The sequence below is a fragment of the Penicillium soppii genome, assembly GCF_028829465.1.
Source record: "Penicillium soppii strain IBT 18220 chromosome Unknown utg000001l, whole genome shotgun sequence".
In the NCBI taxonomy this organism is placed as follows: Eukaryota; Fungi; Ascomycota; class Eurotiomycetes; order Eurotiales; family Aspergillaceae; genus Penicillium; species Penicillium soppii.
The window spans coordinates 494,130-515,655 of NW_026643231.1; the positions used below are offsets into that span (position 1 = coordinate 494,130).

The 21,526-nt window shown below is 49.9% G+C and overlaps 3 protein-coding genes across 3 annotated transcripts; 1 reads left to right on the top strand and 2 right to left on the bottom strand.

The window, feature by feature from the left end:
* Positions 1 to 247: 247 nt before the first annotated feature.
* On the bottom strand, positions 248 to 15,003 carry N7529_000175 (AAA family ATPase midasin; the record flags this gene model as incomplete). The annotated part of the gene is made up of 2 exons (XM_057235706.1): positions 248 to 6,051; positions 6,114 to 15,003. 2 exons carry the CDS (start codon positions 15,001 to 15,003, stop codon positions 248 to 250), a joined length of 14,694 nt encoding a protein of 4,897 aa, XP_057102509.1.
* Positions 15,004 to 15,251: 248 nt separating this feature from the next.
* On the bottom strand, positions 15,252 to 15,838 carry N7529_000176 (uncharacterized protein; the record flags this gene model as incomplete). Its single annotated transcript, XM_057235707.1, has 3 exons — positions 15,252 to 15,350; positions 15,390 to 15,538; positions 15,577 to 15,838. The coding sequence occupies 3 exons, from the start codon at positions 15,836 to 15,838 to the stop codon at positions 15,252 to 15,254; spliced, it is 510 nt and encodes a 169-aa protein (XP_057102510.1).
* A 409-nt stretch (positions 15,839 to 16,247) lies between these two features.
* Positions 16,248 to 20,296, top strand: N7529_000177 (uncharacterized protein; the record flags this gene model as incomplete). Its single annotated transcript, XM_057235708.1, is given in 10 exon segments — positions 16,248 to 16,357; positions 16,413 to 16,901; positions 16,918 to 16,942; positions 17,014 to 17,106; positions 17,158 to 17,310; positions 17,361 to 17,475; positions 17,525 to 17,616; positions 17,664 to 19,116; positions 19,463 to 19,659; positions 19,715 to 20,296. 10 exon segments carry the CDS (start codon positions 16,248 to 16,250, stop codon positions 20,294 to 20,296), a joined length of 3,309 nt encoding a protein of 1,102 aa, XP_057102511.1.
* Positions 20,297 to 21,526: the final 1,230 nt, after the last annotated feature.

Genomic DNA, 21,526 nt, shown 5'->3' on the forward strand with positions numbered 1-21,526 from the left:
ACAGAAATTTACTCTGTGAGCCTGACTCTGAGCGCCCTCATTGAAGCGGCGGCATCTGGAAAAGGACAACTCCACCCAGCATAGGAAATATGGTACGTATAGTAACTTCGGTATTGTAGAAAATGTACATTCAGTGGTGTATCACGTCTCTAAAATTTATAATACAAAAGAAAATACAAAAACAACGCCGTCAAATGTATCAAGAACTCCAAAAATAAAATCCAACGCCTTTTTTGTTTTGCAAGTATCAAGATGACACATCCACAACTTCTGCAAACCACTGCTTCAGAGCAGTAGCCAAGACAGAGGGCAACTCCCTCACGTCCCGAACGACAAGGTAGTAAGGGAAGGGGAAATCTTCAAGGTAGCGCTTCATCTTGAGCTTCATCTCACCACCAGAATCAGGATCGGCCTCAAAGTTAGCCTGCGAGAGGTCAAGGATAGAGCTACCCTTAACAGCATCAACAATGATAAAGACAACCATGATGCGTTCTTCAAGTGCAGTTCTCACAAGACGACGGATAGTATCATGATCTTCACAGATACCATCAGAGATAATCAACTGCAGCTGCCAGAGATCCGCAGATCCAGAACCAGGCGAGCGCTTCCAGCGAGCTTCCCGGAACAGAGCAATCGAGTCCGCAATCAGCTTGCGCACATTCGTACCGGTTTGCTGGTAGCTGAAGTGCTGGAAGACCTGGGAGCCCGCCTCAGAGGAGAAGGGCTTTCCGAACTCATGGGCAACACGAACGTGGTCTTCGTCACCGAAGCCAAGAACACACAGATCGCCCGCTTCCAACATGCTCAGACTCTTAGCGACAAGCGCCAGAGTCTCGAATGCAAGCTGTCCACTACCGCTCTCCAGCATGGACTTGCTGTCATCGACAGCGAGCATAATCTGATAGTTTCGCTTAGAGGGGATGGAGCGACGCATCCAGATCTTGTCGCGCTTGTACTGGGATGCGATGTAGGGGATGATGCGCTTGATGTTCAGGCGTTTTCCGGTGCGGAAGTCACCGCGCAGCTTGGTGGCCATCGTAGGGGCGAGGATGAGACGGAGTTGTTCTGTCAGCGAGAGGGAGAGGTCGTTGGTCGCGGACTCGTAGTGCGACCAGAGGCGACGGGCTTCGTCTTGCGGCGTCAATGGGGGAAGCGAAGAGGAGAGGTGGATTGCGGCGAGTTGGGTGTCGACTTCGTCGAGCTCCTCGTTCAGTGCTTCGGTGGCCTGGGCATCATCTGCGCGTTCGTGGGATGATTGTCCACCAGGGATGAAGGCGCCGGATGATTCGCCGTCGGCAGGGGCACGCTCGCGGTCGATTTGCATTTCGTCCTCGAGTTGGTTGTCGACGTCCTCTTGCTGGTCTTCCGTGACGTCGGGAAGAGCATCGTTTTCACCGGGCTTGATGTCGGATTCCACGCCCTTGCTTTGGTCGAGGGCTTGCGTTTGATCGTCGTTTGCTTGACCAAGGGCCTGGGTATCTGCAGCATCATCGTCGTCCTTAAGGTGCTCGAAGTCTGCATCGGCCATGTCGGTGTCTTCAGGCATAGCCTGGGTATCCTCCTCCTCTTGGGACGGATTGAGGATCTCCTTCTGACGGCGGTGCCATTGCTCGAGAATATCGCCGAGCTTCTTGAATGCCTGCATCTGAGGCTCGTCTGGCTTGTTTTCTTCGCCACCACCAGCGTCTCGACTGGGCTTGCTCTCCTCGCTGTCCTTGGCAGCGCCTGTCTGATCGTCGACATTGGCACTGGGATCAGTCGAGCCACTCTCCTGTTGAGCATCGCCAGATGCACCCTTTTCTTCGTTCTGATCCTGCTCGGCACCAAGTCCACCGGTGACAGCCTCGCTAGGAGCAACGTTGTCGCCCTCGGCTTCATTCTCATCGCGCTGTGCGAGGAAGTCATCTTGCTCAGGCTCTTCAGGATCCTCGCCACCAGCTTCCTCCTCTTGCTCGTCTGCAGCTTCGCCTTCGTTGGTTTCCTCAGCGTCATCTGCCATCTCTTCATCTTCGTCGCCTGGACCTTGATCTTCTGGGGCGGCCTCGCCGTCTTCTCCGGCATTTTCATCGCCGTCTTCAACCTTTCCTTCCTCCTCAGGAGCAGGACCGAAGTCGTCGTCAAGATCGTCCATTCCATCGTCATCTTCATCGCCATTGTCAGACTTGCCATTGTCATCATCAAGCTGCATTTCCTCGGGAAGCTCAAGAGTTTCTTCTTCTTTGGCTTGAGGATCGGTGACATCCATTTCTTCGCGGCCAACTGCCTCGCCCTCATCTTCAGGGGCCTCCTCGTCTTCTGTTTCTTCCTCTTCCTCACCCTCCTTTGGTTTTTCCTCGCCATCTTCACCGTCCTTGTCGTTCTTCTCTTCCTGAGCAGCAGCCTGTTGTTCGGCCTCCGACTGGCCCTTTCCTTCCTCGTTCTCGGTATCTTTCTGCTGTTCATCATTACCGCCGTCCCAGAGCTTTTCGTCCACGGCACCTGGGTCGAGGTCGTCGACGCTACCCGTCTCTTCGTCAATGTCATCATCACCTTCATCGCCGCTTTCATCATCATCTTCTTCCTCATCGCCCTCTTTGCGATCTTCAGCGTCACCTTCCAGTTCTTCTTGATCCATGTTGACGGCATCCTTGGAATCATCCATCTCGTCGTCACCGTCCTCCTTCTTGTTCTCTTGCTGTGCAAGCTCGGAGAGATCTTCGTCATCACCGACATCCTTGCTGATATCCTCCGCACCCTCTCCGTCACCCAGACCAGTCCCGCTTTCCATTTGTCCCTCCTTGCCTTGATCTTGGGAGGCCTCGGCAGGGCTACAGAAGCCTTCGGAGGCGACTGTATTGAAGGTTTTGGTCAAGATGTAAGATGTCTTACAGAGCTCGCGGTGGACCGCAACGAACCGGTCAGCCAGGTCTCGGCAGATTTGGTAATATCTGTTGGCGATAGGCAAGATACTGGTGACGAGTGCAGCAGCAATAGAGAGGCCACCGGCAGAGTGATCTTGCAGGCGGTGCAATTGATCTAGGACAGACTCCAATGCGGCGGTGATCTCAGTAAGATGGACGGCCTTGAGACCGCGAGAGAAGAACTCATCACTTCGCGACAACAGTCCGTCAAAGGTGATAGCAGAGGGCACATCCTTGAGCTTCTGGAGACCAATCAGCATTTTATCGATGGCGGTCAAAAGGCTGCTGTCAAAGGCTTGGATAGACAGGCTGTGTTCATTGACTTGTGGGTGAGCAGCCATGTTTGTCTTGACCCAAGGTGTGATTTGACCCAACGCGAAGGAAAGGTCAGGGCGGGCCACAGTCCACTTCTCCAAATCAGCGGCCAACTCCTGGAGAGATGATTGCGTCTGCTGCGCGATTTCAAGGTGCGTGTTGGATGCAATTCGGGTGGGAAGCACGGGAAGAGCTTCGTATGACTTGCGCAGGCCATCAAAGGATGCCTTCTTAGCGCGCAATTCTTCAATGAGCTTGGATGCATCGATTCCGGAGAACTTGGCATGCACCCCGACGATCATCGCAGCCAGTCCAAGAATAGGAGCCAACCAAGCCACGACTCTGGCCAGATCGGCACGCTCTTCAGGTGCAGAAGCATGGTCTTGGGTCAGAGAGGCGGAAGTTGCTGTCCAAAGGTTCTGCACCTTGTCAAGCGTAGACTTCAAGCTGCCCAGGCCATTGAGAGCAGGGGAAATGATCCCTCTCTGGCGACGAATTGTGAAAAGAAGATGCTCGATAGAGCCCATACTTCTGAAGACTTCGACATTGCTGAGCTCCTCAGAGTAGTTGCGCGCAGCCAGACGGGTTTTGGGAAGGAGATCCAAAAGTCTATGGAAATACCAATCGGCGCTCTGGACTGCACTTGAGGTAGCAGCGCCAGCTTCGAAAGCAGCGCTGGTGGCAAGAACCTGCGGAACAGTTGCTTGAGTTTCAATCACGCTAGTTCCAGCGTTACGCTTCACGCCCATCTCGTAAAGCTGCTTTAAGGTTTCGGCATAGAGACGACGCTTTTGCGACTTAAGGTGCTGAACGTCTTCCTTGTTGTCTTCGTTCAAGACCTTGGGAGTCTGGGACTTGAATTCCTTCATGCTCTCAATCACGGATACGATGAAAGTGTCAAGATCCTTGGCAATATCAAACTCGGCTGGAATCGCCGAATAGAGGTTCATCATGTTGTTGGCTGTGCCATCCGGCTTCTGGAATCTGAGCGCCCTGGTAGACCACAAGGCCTTGTCATTTTGACAGATGGCCATCGCCTCGGGGAATACCGCAGTAGGTCTGACTGGCTCCGCCTGGGAAATTGAAGTAATCTCCTCAGTGCTTTCTGGAAGGCCAGATTCGAGAACTGACTGCGCTGACTGGCCAAGGGCGGCGCGGTACTTGCGGACCACCTTGAACAACTTGAGGTGGGACCTTTTGGCGCTGTCCCTCAAAGCTGCAATGTTGACGTCTTTCCAGCTAGCCAGCTGAATCTGCTCCTTGATATTCTTTTCAAGAGCAGCACGCTTCTCGTTGAGTACCTTGTCCACTCCAGGTTGGAATGGTCGGTAGTGGTGGAGGAAATTGTCCAATGCAGAGACAATCTGCTTGAGGCATGGATAATCTTTGCTGAAGACTTCAAGCAAAGCTTGGAAGTTGGCAACTAGCTGCAGACGGCGAGCGAACTGACCCATAGTTGTAGACTTGAAGAATTGTTCCAGAGTGATAACCATGTTTTGGGTGTGTTCACTCAGGTCCTGCTCACCCGCCTCCACCATCATAATAGGAGCGCCAATTAGAGCCTCGTAGGCGATGAACCACCAGGCACTAACGTCATCCTCGCACTTCTCTTTCTCAATATCCAAGAGCTTGGCCCAGGTTGACAGCTCAAGGCGGCGCCAACTGATGAGAATAGCTGTGATGTCATCAAAAACGCCAACAGCTGAATATTCTCTGCTAGCTACAGTCTGCCACTCGTGGATCAAAGAATGAAGCTTCTCAACTTTCGTCATAAACTTGGCGACAGGCTCAGTGTGCCTAAATTGGAGAATCTCCATGCAGAATGAAAGGACATCAGCAAGTACAGCGTGCTCAGGCCAGGCCGTTTGGATTTGAGCAAAGCGAGCTTGGACAGCAAGTGTGATGGAGACCAGTTTTCTAGCCTCGCCAAAGTTCGAATCAGTGTAGAAGTTATAATTCTTTTGGCGATCAACAGTTCCCTCGTTGATGGCATCATCCAAAAGCAGTAGAACTGCAGGAAGATGGTTTTGTGGAGACATGGGCGAGAATGAAGCCTCGTTATCAGACCAAATTGAACCAAGAAGGTTGCCAGATTGCTTGATAAGTGTATTTAATGCGTTTCCAGTGCGTTCGTTTGAAACAATCTTTGCATGAAGAGAAGCAAGACGGATAGCGATAGCTTTGGGATCAATGCGGTCGACCTTTTCGGCGCCTTGAAGAGTCTCTTCTTCGAATGTAGGGAAAAGTGCGTTAAGTTCGGCTTCATTAACTTCTTCTTCCTCTTCCCATGATCCCTTGAAATGGTATAGCTCTCCCTTTTCAGCTTCTTCCTCCTGGTCTTGCTTGAGCTTGTTTTTCCACAGTTGATGGAAGTCGGCGAAGATGCGTTGTACAATTCCTCGTCCAGCACTTGTTTCCAGAATGGATGAATCCGCATCTTGAGCGGCCCAAAGAGCGGACAACTCCTGGAGTCGCATTTCAGTCGCGTTTTTGAGTGAACCAGGCAGCTGTCCATCATTTTGAGCAAGCACGGGGTGAATAGTGCCTCCCAAAAAGGGTGTCCGCTGGCTCAGAGTTTGGATGTCAGGTATATCAGCGGACTGTTCGGGCTGGCTAGAGGCCAGGAATACACCAAGATCCAGAAGCTGCAAGAAACGAACCACAGGAACCGTAATATCATCATAAGACCTATAGTGGGTGCTGAGACGGCAACTCAATTGCTTGATGTTATCACGCAGAAGCTGAATCATACTTCGAGACTCGACCGAACTCTCTGCGCGAATCATTTGCTCGGGATCTCTTTTCAGGACAGTGTTGATCAGGTTCACAAATTCGCCTTGAAGAAGGCTCAATTGGGAGTTCTGAGGACGATTGACCAAGGAAGGAGGGGGGCGGCACCTAGGTCACGGATCTCATCGTGCAAAAGCTCAGAGCGGAGATTGGATAGCTGGCTTGTGAATTTTTTCTCAAATGCAAGAATGGCTGCAGATTTAGCAGTGAATTCTTCAAGTCGTTGAGAGTGACGCTTGCGTTGGACAACGAGACCGAGCGAAGGGTCAAATGTCTTGTCGGGAACAAACAATCGGAGAAGCAGCACTGCCAACTGCACTGTTGCGAGTCCGGTGCTTTGGATGCTCTGCTGGTGGTTCGATGGGTTGGTTCTCAATGACGCAACAAGAGTTGGCAGAGCCTGCTCAGCAAGAGGCCTGAGGAAATGCGTGCTTGGCAAACTTGCATCCAATTCTACCGTGATTGGTGACTGATCTTCGCACAAGTTGCCATGCTGGATTGCTTGAAGAACTGAGATGAGATGTTCTGCAGTGCGAGGAGCAAAGAACTCCCGATGACAAGCCACCAGTTCGGCAGTAAGTCGTGCGATAGTACGTCTGAGGTCCATAGATTGATCTGTCGCAATTTGCTTACTGCTGAGGGTGATGGCCTTAGACAGAGCCTTTTTCTCTTCTTCGAGCATATCGAGTTGGCCCAATTTAGTTTCGCCGATGGCTGACAGCTTGTCCAGAAGTGACAGTGATACAATGCCACCAGTAGCAAGCGCAGACTCCGATTTGCTGGAAGAACCCGCGAACGATGAGAGCCTGTGAAGGATATTCGGCACATCGCTTTGGAAGTTTGATGCGTCCAACGGGCGAGCCGCACGACCAGCCAGAAGTGGAACAACTGTCTGAATGACCGTATCATTGACTGGGTTCTGGAAGAACGAGGAAATATCATGGTATTGACAAAGAGCCTCGAAATCCTGGGCGAAGTATGGATACTCGGTTGACTCTGACCGTCGAACTGCCCGAGAGAGCTCAGCCACGGTCTGCTTGATGCCTTGAACAAGCACATCACCATCGGCACCATCCAGAAGAATGAATCGTTGGGCATCAATCAATGAATCACGGACATGGCTTAATTGAGACAACTCCACGCGAGTTTGCAAAGCCAAAGTGGTGAATTCAAAGACAGTAGACTCCAGCTCGGTCAAAGAGTCCAGCTTCTCTTGCGAGATAGGCGTAACATGTCTCCACGAATCCCAGATTCTCTGCATAGAAAGACCAGTGGTCAGAGCCCATCCTTCTTGGAAACGATCAAGGGCCTGCGACAAGGCGATTTGGAGCGGCTCCAGGAGAGGGGAAGAGTCAAGTAGAGACCCACAAATCTTCCGGCCCATCTGCAAGTAAACCTGGAATTCACCTTCATCAACTTGGCTAACTTCCGTTGCCTTGTAAATGTCCCAGCAAAGGGAGATCACAGCCCGAAGAGCTGCGACGATGATAGGGCCTTGAATAGCGATTTGATCCAATGACTGGATGTAATTATACAAAGCTTGGCCACAATCAGACAAGAAGGCGGCGACAGGCTGAGTCGTATCTTTCATCAAGGCGGGAATACGCTGAGATGCAAGTGATCGCTCCAATCGTGTCATCTGGCTCGGCTTCAACTCTTTTCCGGATACGTCTGCCTGGATCAAACCTTGTCGGAGGCGATGAACATCGAGTCTCAACTCCTGGAGATAGGCCAGCACAACCAATGTGGTTCGGAAATCGCTGGTTCCTGCAATGGAAAGGAGTGGCTCGTTGATGAGTGGGTGAAGAGGTTGGAGCATTCCCCGGATACCAAGATGCGCACCTCCGAGGATGATCTCACCGCTGGCCACCTCAAGCGGCTTCCACTGGTTGTTGTCATGGAACAGAGAGGCATAGCGTTCCAAGACATTGGACGGTTGTGATTTGCCGCTAGCTTCAGAGTGGATGGCGACACAGTTGCTTGGCGACTGCTGGAGGTAGGACAAATCGGCAGGCGAAAGATGATCCAAACACACCTCAAGGGCATCCTCAAAGACAGAAGGTGGCAAAGAGGTGTCCAAGTTCCAAATATGGCGTAGTCGATAGATGAATGATTCACAAGTGTATGATGGACCGATGGTAGGTTTGATGTCAGACAATTCGCTTGGCAAGAAACAGATCTCTGTACAACGATTGCGCATGGCACGAGATAGCTCGCCATTGCGAGGATCCATAGTCAAGAAGAGTCTGAAGTTGGGATGGGGCGTGATGATCCTGGCAGATCCATCCTCTGTCCGTTGCTCATTGAGAATGAGGGTACCATTGGGCTCTGTTAAGGAGTTCAGACGATCCAGAACGGATGGGTTGCACAGATTGGCATTGTCAAGAATCACCCAGTGTCCATGTTGAACAGCCTGAGTGAGAACACCCTCTGTCCATTCGAACCCAACCTTCATTTTATCAGATTGCTGAATAGCATTCCACAGATTCTGGGCTCTTTCAAGGAATTGTTGATAGGCTGGATCGGCAGAAGATTGAACAAGGCTGGAAAGCGAAGAGATAACGTTTTCCATCGAGATATCTACAGACTGGAAGTGCTCGCAAATGCGGAGGGCGGAGATTACAACATCAGATACGTCCCCTGAGGCAAAGCAGTGGATGAGCTGGTTTCGTAAAAAGATCTCGATGTCGTGGACAAAGCCCGAAACTTCCCGGCGATGATCGATCTGTTCGAAACCACCAATCAAATCCATGGTATCGGTGTCGGAACTCAGAGCCAGCTCTACAAGATTGGCACCATTGACAGCTGCCAGCTTTCTGATGAGAGTGGTCTTGCCACAGCCAGCGGCTCCAACGAGGATACTCGGCCAAGAGTTGTCGATACACAATATAAGTGACTCGACAATGTGAAGGTCCTTGGGCAGGATCCTCATGTTTGGTTCGGCCAAGCGCTGCAGCAGAGGATCACGGGTCAAAATACCCAGACCAACTTGCAAGTATTCGGGGGTGAGGTTGTGGAAGTAGCTCTTAAAGCCAGTATCGGACTCCGTGAAGATACGGTCATAGATTTGGGCGACAACATTACGGTCTTCTTCGTTCCTGAACCGTTGGCTGATCACGACGTCAAGGAAGTGCTTTGTCTGGATCTGCAGGTTTCCTCGGTCGGCTAGTTGAAGCCATCGCTGGATGTCTCGCAAGTTAACCTCCCATGGCCCACCAATTGTGCCCAGTCGACGTTCTTTGGTGATGGCTTTGTTCAAAAGAGAAATGAAGTCAACCAGTCTCTCCGTCTGCACTGAAGGGCTGCCAGGGAAAAGCCTGGAGCAGATAGTCTTCAAATCATCATCAGTGAAGCTGTCGGCATAGACGACGGTGAAGCGGTTGACGAAAGACGCAGGAAGACCCTTTCTGCCTCCACCCTGGTGGTGAGGGTTCTGGGCTGCAAACAAAACGAAATCGGGGTGTCTCTTAAAAGTCTGGTCCAGCTCAGCGATATAAACCTGTTGACGATGGTCCAAACAGGAATTAAGACCCTCAAGAACAGATTGCGAGGCCAAATTCATTTCATCCAGCAAAACCCAGTCACCACGTTGCATGGCTCGTAGGAATGGCGCATCACGCCATGTGAACTGTCCAACATCTCCTCCCTCCACTGGAACATCGGAACCAAACAAGTCCGTGAGATCTGTTTGTTCAGAAAGATTGATTCGAGTAAGAGGCTTTCCAAGTGCTCTGGCCAAAGCTGTCACAAGTGTAGTCTTTCCCACACCTGGACTTCCTTCCATGAGGATAGGCTTTGAGGATTGCAAGCCACGAGCGATTCGCACGGAGTTAGCAATTGTGGTTGGAGCGTCCATTGTAAATTGCGGGTCAGGGTCTGCGTCACCAGCGGCATGTAGGGCGAATGGTCCAACGCGGAGGATACCTGGTTCCACGGAGACGCTGACAGATTCTCCGTAGATCTTGGAAGCATCGACATTGAACAGTTCGCTCAGCTTTTTGAGACACGATTTGCGATTACCCTCGAGATTGTTGAGAGACATGGCAAGCATTGCAGCTGGGTTAGCACCCAAGGTATCCACGAAGACCATGGCAGCACCCTGGATGATGGAGAACTGGATGTCAGCACTTTGAGAGGTGTTGACGAAATCGACCCAAGCGAGAAGATCACGGATGGAGAGTGATGTGGTAGAGGTGTTTTGGAAAGTCGTTTTGAACCACTTGGCGAACTGCAACATAGACCTTGCCACCTTCTCCTCCTTCAAATCCAATCTCATTGAAAGAATAGGCAGAATATCCTCGTCTTCGGACAATTGGGGTGCCCAGATTTCTGTCATACGATTGCGAAGAGCGGCCGAAAGCTCACGCTTTCCGTAATCGCCACCAGGATTCATAGTGGACAAAAATTGGAATCCACCATCTGCAACAACCATTGAGTCAACAGGACCCTTCTCGGCAAGAAGAATCGACCTAGCAGGTTCCAGAACACTATTTAATCTTTCAAGAACGGAGTCATCTGCCAAAGAAATTTCGTCAAGTAGGAAGAACTGGCCAGTCTTCATGGCAGTGATGAGACTTCCGTCAGACCATTCAAACAGGGCATTGCAACGAACAGCGTTCTTTTCAATCTTCCGCAAAAGGTTTTGGTCCTTGACTTGACGCTGCTCCGCAGTCAAAGCAGTGAATTCCCGCTTCAAATCATCGAAAGAAGCGTCAGTCTGCTGCCCGTGAAGAAGCATCTGGAGATCATCCACAAGCTGCTTCTCGATTGCCGCTCGGTTTCGGATAGGTCGTTGAGCACCAATCAAGTCACCAGTTTCCAAGTTCACGTGGGCATTGACAATGAACAACTCCCTTCGGAAGGCTTCTGCTACGGCCTGACAAAGCTGGGTTTTACCGCAACCAGTTTCTCCAACGAGAAGGACTGGCTCGTTGTTGCGAAGCGCCTTGGAGACGAGAACGAAAAGTCGTCTCATGGCCTTAGTCCAGACAATGCCGGCAGGAAGCTCGCTCATATCGGGGGCATTTTTTTCCAACTCTGCAGAGCTGTATAAAGTATCCTCGTCCAATTTGACCCGCATCACTTCCTCGATCACGGTCTTGACGGCAGCCTTCTCTTGAGGATTGCGAACACGTTCGCCGAGAAGCATATAACCATTAATTGCAAGCTGTTCTTTATCGTCGGCTTCACGAAGAGCCCATCTGAAAAGATCACGCAGAGTTGCAAAACTGTTCTTTTGCTCGAACAGTCGATTGGACTGGCGGAGCAAAGACAATTTCCGGTAAACAGCGACAATTCGAGTGCAGAAAGACGGAGCAATTTGAGAACGCTCCTTTAAGATGAATTCCAACTCGCTTTCAGGGATATCATCGAAGTGCAGCTCCAGGAAACGATTTCTGAACGCACGAGACAAGACCTTTCGGCCACCGTATAGACCAGCGGGGTTCTGAGTAGCAAACAGCATGAAGTTCGGGTGCGGGTGAACAACTTCTTGTGTCTCGGGGATGAAAAGTTCCCGGTTATCATCAAGGAGTCGGTTCAGGGCTTCAAGAACATCGGAAGGTGCCAGATTAAGCTCATCCAGCACAATCCAATAACCGTTCCGCAGCGCTTCCACCAGAACACCCTCTTGATAACGCAAGCTTCCATCGTCTGTGGAAATGTAAGAGCCCAAATACTCTTGCAAGTCCGTATGCTCGTGGTTGTTGATTCGCACAAATTTATTTCCAGATACCTTCGCCAAATACTCGATCATACTTGTCTTACCGGCGGATGTCGGACCCTGGAGGAGAACAGGGAATCGACGAGTTGAGCTGGCTCGAACCAAGTTCTTGAGGTTTTTCTCGATGAACGGGGTAATAATGTAGTGAGGTTGCTCCTCCGGGACCATATGACCACGGCGCATCCAGTAATGCTTGAATTGCACGTAATCATGTCCATCAGTTGGTGGACGAGGGGTTTGGCCGAGCAAAGACTTTGCGTTCTTCGCATTGCCGAAGATGTGAGTTTCGAGCAGGGGGATCAAAGCTCGCTCAGAGCTCAGGCTAAGCACGGTCAAGAAACTCATACTGAAACCTTCGAAAATTGCTCGGCGGAGTCCGTAGACATGGGCATGGTCAATGACATAGATGAGAGAACGGACAAGGGTACGAATGCTGAAATGGGGTCGTTGTCCAGCTCCGTCTGTGAGCTTGTTCTCGTTGCTAAGCTTTTTGGTGATCATGTATAGCTGTGCAAGGTCTGGAACAGCCCGCGGGTCACTGATAGTTAAATCACCGAGGTATTTTTGAATCAAGGCAAGCAAATCATCCAAATCGGTATCAGGTGAATGCACATAGAATTCGGTGAATCGAGAACGAAGTCCAGGTGGTAGGTCTCTCTTTCCGGCATCTGTTGCAGGGTTCATGGCACCGAAAATGCGGAATTCCGGGTGGCCGAAAACTCTCTCGACTTCACCAGCCTCAGAGAGAAGAACGGACGGTGAGCCCTCACTGCCATGGTGTAGAAGACTGGCAATGTTCTCAAGGGTGTCGGGAGAAGCCAAGTTCACCTCGTCAAGAAGCACCCATTCACCGTTTTTCAAAGCCCTCACAATTTTACCTTGGACGAAAGCAAATGCAAATTTGGCATCACCTTGGGCGACCTGAGCTTCAAAATCGTTGAGCTGGATAGTGAAGCTCTCCCATCTTTGGCGTAAGTGCTGGTATTTAGGAGAATCCAGCTTCCGCTTCTTCGTTGGTTGCTCATCCCCATTCTCGGCATTGGCATTCGGGGGGTTGAACACGCCTTGTGCGAGACGAACAGCTTCCTGCCACAAGTTCACCAATCGTACCCAATTTGAGGATGCAGCACTCTTTGATATCGATGACAAGAATTTCTGGTTTTTTTTGGCGGAGAAAGTTAGTTCGAACAATTGGGTGAACTCATCCAACATGGGAACTGCCATTGTACGAATGTTGACCGGCTTGAAACCACCCAGTAGATCAGTGCTTTCACTCTGTTGCGACAAGTTTACCACAGTAAGCTTTTGGCGCATCAAGGTTGAGAGATGCTGGATGACAGTGGTTTTTCCAATACCGGTTTCTCCAACAAGCAAGACAGGCTCCGCCATCTGGATCGAGGCAGCGACTTGTTCCATAAGTGACAAGGCCGCTCTTGTTGGAGCAAATCTTGAAGCTGCCGCAGCATTCTTCAGTGCAGATCCACTGGGTACTTTGATCTTTTGGCAAATCTCACGGCCAAGAACAAGGCTGTTATTTTTGTCTGTATAAGTAGGCGTGCGTTCATTAAGACAAAACTGTGCTCGCTGTGGGGAAATCAGAAGCGCCTCGGCTACAACAGCGGCAAGAGTGCTCTGCATCGACTTCTCGGGCAAATACTTGAGGAACACATCAACAACATCAAGGAATATCTCATCCTCGGTGCCCTCGGACGTGGGCTCATAGCCAGTCTTCGCACCCATACGTTGTAGACGATTGTGTAACCGACTGCAGAGCTTGATCAGGTCACGGAAACCCGGAGTACGACCCTGGGAGCCTTTGATGGCAAGGCTTCCATGGAACGCAGAGCACACGCGTCCGTAAACGTTCATGATGGTCGGCACACGAGACTCAAGCAGGGGGAACTTTTGCAGGATGACATCACGCATCTCATCCACGGGAAGAGAGTTCACTTGCACTCTCTCCCAAAGCCTACTTCCAAGCATTGAGCTGTTTGGTGCAATCTCCTCGCCAGCGATATTGTACGATGACTTCATGGTTGCGATGATCTTGAAGCCCTCGGCACACTTGATACGCTCCCTCCGACTGGGGATGGTCAACTCTCCGCGCTCGATGATGGGAAGGATAAGTCCCATTACTTCAGAGGGAGCGCGGTTGAGATCTTCAATCAAGACCCAGCGGCCTTCGCGGGCAGCTTTGGTCAACACACCAGGTTGCCAGGAAAAAGATCCAGAGGCAGATGAAGTGGCATACATGCCGAGAAGACTCTTTGCATCTGTCTGCTCGTTCAGGTGAAGTGTGACCATAGAATCAGCCTGGCCCATGGTGGCGGCAATCTCGTTGATCAAAGATGTTTTCCCGGAGTTAGGCAAACCAACCAACAGGATGGGCTTGTGTCCAAGCAAAGAGCCTGCAATCCGACGCAGGTTTCCAATTGCGGTTGGAGTCTTGACAACAGACGTAGAGACCAGAGGGGTATCTTTCAACCTGGGAATTAAAACTCCACATATCTCTGCAGTCTTCGTGGTGAAATGTTCCCGTGTCCTCTCGACCATTGCCAGGACGTCGGATTCCACCCTAGAAGATCTCTCATTCCGAATTGTCTGTCCAAGAGCATCCCAGCGTCGCTCTTCCCATAATCCCAGAAGACGGTAATCAATCATAATGCCTTCCCACTCTCCCTCGATCGATTCGGCTCCAGTGTTGACGCGGATCATCTTTTCGGTGGCCGCATCTGCGGCATGCATATATAAGGCAAAGCATCGCACGGCAAGGTATCGTGTAACTCGGTCCTGGGACTGGAAGAGGGACTGGAGTTGGAGGGGTGAAACAATGGGAGAGAAGGTTTCAAGATCAAACGAAAGGAGTCGGAAGAGGGCGAGGAGTAATAGTCGAATACTGGGTTGGTCCAACTGCAACAGTGTTAATTCCTTTGACACGGCCAGAGCCGCCAAAGGGCCAGTCTGTGATGAGGCATATTGACTGGCAAGCGACCGCAGATGAGGTGCAAATGGTAGAATCTGCGCAAATGCCGCTAATACGTGAATGTAGTCTGCATGTAAATCCGATTGAAGCCATCGAGCTGCAAGATCGACAAAGATCGGTTCGTAGAGCCTGAAAATGCTCTCTGTAAATTCGTTGTTTAATGCGCCAAGCGCAAGTGCGTGGAGGTGTTGAGTCCCCGATGCAGTCCGAATGAAAGTCGAGATTTCACTCGGGAGCTGCTCGAGCAGCTCGGACTCTGAAAGAGTCCTCTTATAGACCGGCCTTCGATCCATGTTTAATCCGGCCGTAAGAGGGACTCCAATGTGTAGTAATTTGAAAATGCCAAACGAAGAAATTCCGCTTCTCTCCAACTTTTTTTTCTGTCGCAACCCACCGCCCTATCTCCGAAGTTTGCGCCACATTTCTATTATTTACATATGTACTCCGTACTTCGTGTATAGTTACCTTAGGTACTGGGTATATATTTTATATTGTAATTGGGACCGGACAAAGACATGAGGGTCAACGTGGTATTATCACATTAGAAATCCAGATTACCAAGCACAACCCGCATCATGGCACCCTCCAGCGACAAAGGATCGATAATCTTATCAACATATACCGGCCAGTCGTCAATCAACTGCAAGAGAGGGTAGATATAGGGTCTTTTTCAGAAGACCAGAAAGTGATCCCTATGGGGAACGGGTCCTCGGTCGACACTGCAGTATAAGCTGGGCGATGGCAGCGCTCTCGTCCTATCATAGATGCATCGCAATTGTCCAGCAATCGAATATTTAATTGCCTCGGTGAGCGAAAGCCACTCCATCCCTAGAGAAATCCCGGGGATGTATTTCAAGACGATATACAGGTGTCCTGATCGCGGTACATGGTGTAAAGTCGTGGCGCTGCGATGTTGAGCTGGTTTTCCACAAAATGTAAAGTATATGCCTCAATTTTGGTCACAAGCGGGCTATGTTTCACTACATATTTGTCTCTGATTACAACCAGGCGCCCACCGTGATCTGATCTCTTGGGGAGGGTTTGTGTTGCCTGTTCAATCTCGTTTTGGTCAGGAAGAGGCCCTGGTAATTGACCAGCATCCCGATAATAAGGAAGGGAGAAAGCCATAGTTAGATGAGCGACATCTCACGGAATGGGTACACCTGCTTGACTAAATTTAGTCCAGTGATAAAATCATGTCACTATGAAAATTGAGATTTCACTCAGAAGCTACTGAGCGGTTCGGACTCTGAAAGAATCGTCGTATAGAACGGCCTTCAATCCAGTTTTAAACCGGCCGGAAGAGGGATTCTAATGTGTAGTCGGAACTAGACGAAGAAATGCCGCTCCTCTCCAAGTTCTTTTTCTGCCGCAACCTGTCCCCGCCTAGGCTTGTATCCACCGCCCTACGTATCTCCGAAGCTTGCGCCACACTTGCGCGTCAAACAAGTCAAACAAGGCAAACAAGGCAAACAAAGCTGTCCTTCTAACTGTGCTTTGATGAGATGGTAATATCGCGGTTCATTTATGTTTCATGATGCCAATGACTGGTCAAGGCTCAGGTGAGGGCCGGTCTTGGTCGCAATCAAGAGGCGATCAAGATGATCAGCCTCAAGTGAATCGGGAAGCAGAGGGACTACATGAACCGTTGGTACTCGAAGCTCCACCTTCTATTATAACGCTAACTAGATGATGCCTTCAGGATCTCCTTCAAACGAAAACAAAAACAACCGTCACGATTCAGTTTATCCAGTCTCCTATCCCCCATCGCTGGCGCATCAGATACTGGGTTTAGCTCTCCCGCCCCGCAAGGTGGTCAGAGTGGAGATGCATCACCGCTTGATCCTTATGCGCCGATGGGGCTCAATGGCGGAGCCGAAGGATCGAAAGATGGCGGACCGCTCGACTGGTATGTGGAAGGTCCAGGAAGACGTGTTGGCTACGACGACTTTACCGCCATCGATTGGATCTATGAGTATACCAAGGAGCGGCAGAGGAAACGACTTCTTTACTCAAGTGGACAAGGTTTATTAGGCCATGCTCGCCGGCTCCTTGATGCAAGCAATGTCTGGTTGGTGTTGATCGCGACAGGTATTGCTGTCGGAATCATTGCTGCCTGCATTGACATTGCTACGGACTGGTTGGGTGATTTGAAAACCGGATATTGCAAAAGCGGCAGTGGAGGTGGCAAGTTCTATCTGAACAAGAGTTTTTGCTGCTGGGGATTGGATGGTACGTCGACGATGTCTCAACCCCATCAATCTGCCATGGTGAACTAAATTTGGTAAATAGATCATTCGCAGTGCCTAGACTGGACACCATGGGGTAACGCACTAGGTGCAACCTCTAAGGGAGGAGCATATACCGTTGGTTACTTATTTTACGTTGTGTTCTCGGTAATTATCCCTCGATAAGTTGGGGTTTACGGCTCTGCTAATTATCTCTAGGTCTTCTTTGCTGCATGTGCTTGCTTTTTGGTTCGAAACTATGCCGTGTATGCTAGGCACAGTGGAATTCCCGAGATCAAAACGATTCTTGGTGGAACTGTTATCCGGCATTTCATGGGCCCGTGGACGCTGGCTATCAAATCGCTCGGCCTGGTAAGAGAAAATATATGATTTCAAAATTTGCATTCGCTAACCATAATCAGTGTCTTTCTGTCGCTTCTGGTCTTTGGTTAGGCAAAGAAGGTCCACTTGTACATGTTGCGTGTTGTTGTGCCAATATCCTGATGAAGCCATTTGATAGCCTAAAGGGTAACGAAGGTATGTCCCCAACTGTCCATCACGCGCCGCGCATGAACTCATATCGTAGCACGCAAACGAGAAGTTCTCTCAGCGGCTGCCGCCGCAGGAATCTCGGTCGCTTTCGGGGCACCGATTGGTGGTGTGCTCTTTAGTTTGGAGGTATGATTTTCACAATCTCTTGTCATTTACTGTGTTAACCTTTGCAGCAACTTTCATATTATTTCCCGGACAAAACAATGTGGCAAAGCTTTGTTTGTGCCATGGTTGCAGCTGTAACATTGCAAGCCTTGAACCCATTCCGAACAGGCAAGATTGTGCTCTACCAGGTTACATACACTCGAGGCTGGCACCGCTTCGAAATCATCCCATTCATCATACTTGGTATCATTGGCGGTCTTTACGGCGCATTCCTTATTCGTTTGAATACGACAATTGCCAAGTGGAGGCGAGCTCGAAACTCTTCTCGGCCGATCATTGAAGTGGTCATTGTGGCTCTGATCACAGCTTTGGTCAATTATCCGAATCACTTTATGCGAGCCCAAAACTCTGAGCTAGTTCAGTCACTATTTTCCGAGTGCAACAGTGTTACATATGACCGATTTGGTCTTTGTGCCACGGGATCTGCCTCAATAGGCGTGGCAATCTTCTTGGTTGTGGCTGCTCTGTTAGCATTTTTCTTAGCTTCCTTGACGTTTGGACTTGAGATTCCGGCCGGTATTATTCTCCCGTCAGTTGCAATTGGCGCTCTGTACGGACGTGCTCTAGGTATCATGGTTCGCATGTGGCAAGAAGCTTATCCAAAGGCTTTCCCATTTGCCAAATGTGAGCCGGATATCCCATGCGTCACACCTGGCTTATACGCCATTATCGGGGCTGCTGCTGCTCTTGGTGGTGCTACTCGAATGACTTTGTCCATCGTTGTAATTATGTTCGAGCTGACTGGCGCATTGACATATGTAATTCCGATCATGATTGCCGTGATGCTGTCTAAATGGTGTGGTGATATCTTTGGAAAGCGCGGTATCTACGAGTCATGGATTCGACTCAACGAATATCCTTTCCTCGATCATCGTGATGACACCACGCCACCAGATGTATCTGCTCATCGAGTTATGACAACCGTGGATGACATTAGCATTATCACTGCAACTGGTCACACCATTGCCTCCATCCGCAGTCTTCTCGCCAATACCACATATCGCGGGTTCCCCGTTGTTTCCGAAACGTCGAGTCCCATCCTCTTGGGCTATATCACCCGAAATGAGCTTTCTTTTGCTTTGAAATACTCCACTGCTTCCTCCACCCGCGACCTCTCCGATGAGACACAGGTCTTCTTTTCGCATCAACCTTTTGCGGACCCTGTTGATACCCTTGATCTGCGACCTTGGATGGATCAGACACCCATGACTTTGAACAGTAACATCACTTTCTTAATCGTCCTGCGAATGTTCCAACGACTCGGTCTACGCTATGTGCTGTTTGCCAACAAAGGCATTTTACAGGGCTTACTGACCAAAAAAGATGTTTGGTCGGTGCTTAATGGCGTTGAATTTCGCCGAGAAGAAGCCCTTCGAGATGACGAATTCCGTGATTTCCAAGAGCGCCATGAGGCCGAGGAGGTTGGTTTACTTGATGGGAATGATAGATCTAGCATTGGCAGTTCTTTAAGGCGGGATTCTTTGTGATATATGCTGCCATCTTTTGTATATGTATACAACCCTGTCTTCTGAAATCTTCTGCTATGTGTGAGGAAATATCACAGCGATTTTGTTTTCTTTGAATCAATGAAGTCAACAAGACCAAAAACAATTAGCATGTGACTGACTTTAAGAAGTAAAAAATTCACAACGACTGTAAAGAACTTAGAGTATTGCACAAGCACATAGAAGGTCAACCTCTAAAGTGTCAGCCTCTCCGACTTTCGAACTCCATCTTTCATTTCTCCACATTTTCCCTGACCGCCTTTCTTCCCGCCTATCACAGTACGCGATGTCTTCTCCCAAAGATTCTCTAATCAACCTTGAGCACGATACACCAGGCGGCGAAATGATTGACCCCTTTGAGGTGCGCATGCGCTTCACAACACAGCTGCAGCATCTCAGTGCCGCTGTGACCCCCGCCCAGAAGGCTGCCCACTATGCGCTCAAGTATCGTGACCTCGATGAGGATCTCCACTCATGCATTTTGGAGCAGCTAGAGCGAGTAAGAATCCCTAACCTTAAATTTACTTGATCTATATTAATATTGCCTGTTTTAGAACAATATGAACAATCGGGCAAACATCATGTACTTCATCGAACATCTCTGCGAACTAGCGATCAAAGAAAACCACCCCCCATACGTACGCATGATGCAGCGCGATATTCTTCGCGTGGTAGACTCAGTCGTCCCCCCAGATGGCACCGGCGCGGCCAACGTCAAGCACGTCCGCCACGTACTGAACGGTCTCCAGGCCAAGGAAGTCCTCACGGTCGAGCGTGTCGCTGAAATTGACGCCGCTCTCAAAGACCGCGAATCCGACCCCTCCCACCTGGATCTTGAGCACGAGGAAGGTACCGAAGAGGGCAGCAAGTTGAAGACCGAAAAGCCCCAGCTGCGCCTCGATAAGAAGCAAATCGAACAACGTATTGAGGAGGACCGTGAGCGCAACAAGCGCCTGCGCGAAAGCATGTGGGCCATGACTGGTAGTGATCAGGATGAGTACAATCAGATGTGGGATGAACTCAGCCCTATCGGTGAAGATGACTTTATTCGATCTCGCGAGGAGGCTCTAGAGCGCGCTGAGTGTGCCCGCAAGCATGTGGGGTTTTTCAAGAAGCTTTACGGAATTGTGGACTAAATTGCATTGACGCACTTTCTGCTGGGTTTTAGCATGGCTTCTGGAGTTCTCAATGACGGGTTTGGCGTCTATAGGGGTTGGCACGGTCTGTTTGTCTGGAGTTTTGGCATATAGCGCCCAAAAAGCTGATACTGATGTTATGTTAATATGTACATGAATGTAACAAGCGCTTAATATCGGAAAAAATTCCACGCGACACATCATTCTACCTGGATATTCCGCCATAGCTAACTCGTAACTGCATTAGATGAGGCTTTGTTCTCTAGCTCAACTGGTTCCATGCCATGTCCCAGTTCTCCGATGAATGCCAACACACTCTAGAGACTGTCTCTTTTGGTCACGATGCTGTCTACGACAAATTTCTGGATTGTGGCCATCCGGCTGTAATCACACTATTATGGGATCTCAATCAAGTTGGATACATACGAGCCGGTGAGGGAGATATTAGATTCCAATTTTGCGGCTTTCTCAATAAATAATGGTTTCGAAGCGGCAACACACTACCCAAATCACTCTGGAGTCCAAAGGGTTTGACATATGGCATAACGTAAACTAGATCCAACCAGGTAAGTTCCTCGGTGGATAGTAGCTCATGTGCACTATAAGACTTTTAGCCGTTTGTCGTCTCGTTTAGCCATATTTGTTCCTCGAAAAAACTTACTACATTCCCGTTGCAGGTTCCTTGGCCCGGACAGCATAGGAATGTCCCGCCGTTGCAATAAGTTCCTCTTTGTGAGCACCCAGCTCTTGCTTCCAGATTCGGGCCTGCATCTGCGACTGCATAGGCAGCTAGTGCAAGCAGAAAAATGTACAGCTTCATGTTCGAGTGATCTAATCGTGAAAAGGGTTTGAAGTGCGGTTGAGATGTTTGAAGAGACAATGTGGAAGGCAAATGTATGTTCGCTGGTGGGAGAGATAGTTCGTTACCCTCGCGGATATCAGGCCTTATATAGACCCGGCGCTATCACCATTATTTCCCTCAAATGCACAATAGATCTCCGCTCTTTGAAACCGTATGTCTAGCATGCTAGGGCCATGCATCAAAACTATCGAATCGTTTCAGGGATGGGGTTACATCGCAGGAAGATGATCAGTTGATGCTGTCAGGCCCCCTATCCGGGATAATTACAGCTCATCCAAATGCGTAGGTCTGTACTAGAACGGGACATTCTTTGCGCGGATCAATTGGCGCTGTAAGGCCCCTAGTTGGGACAAGTACAGCCCCTCTAA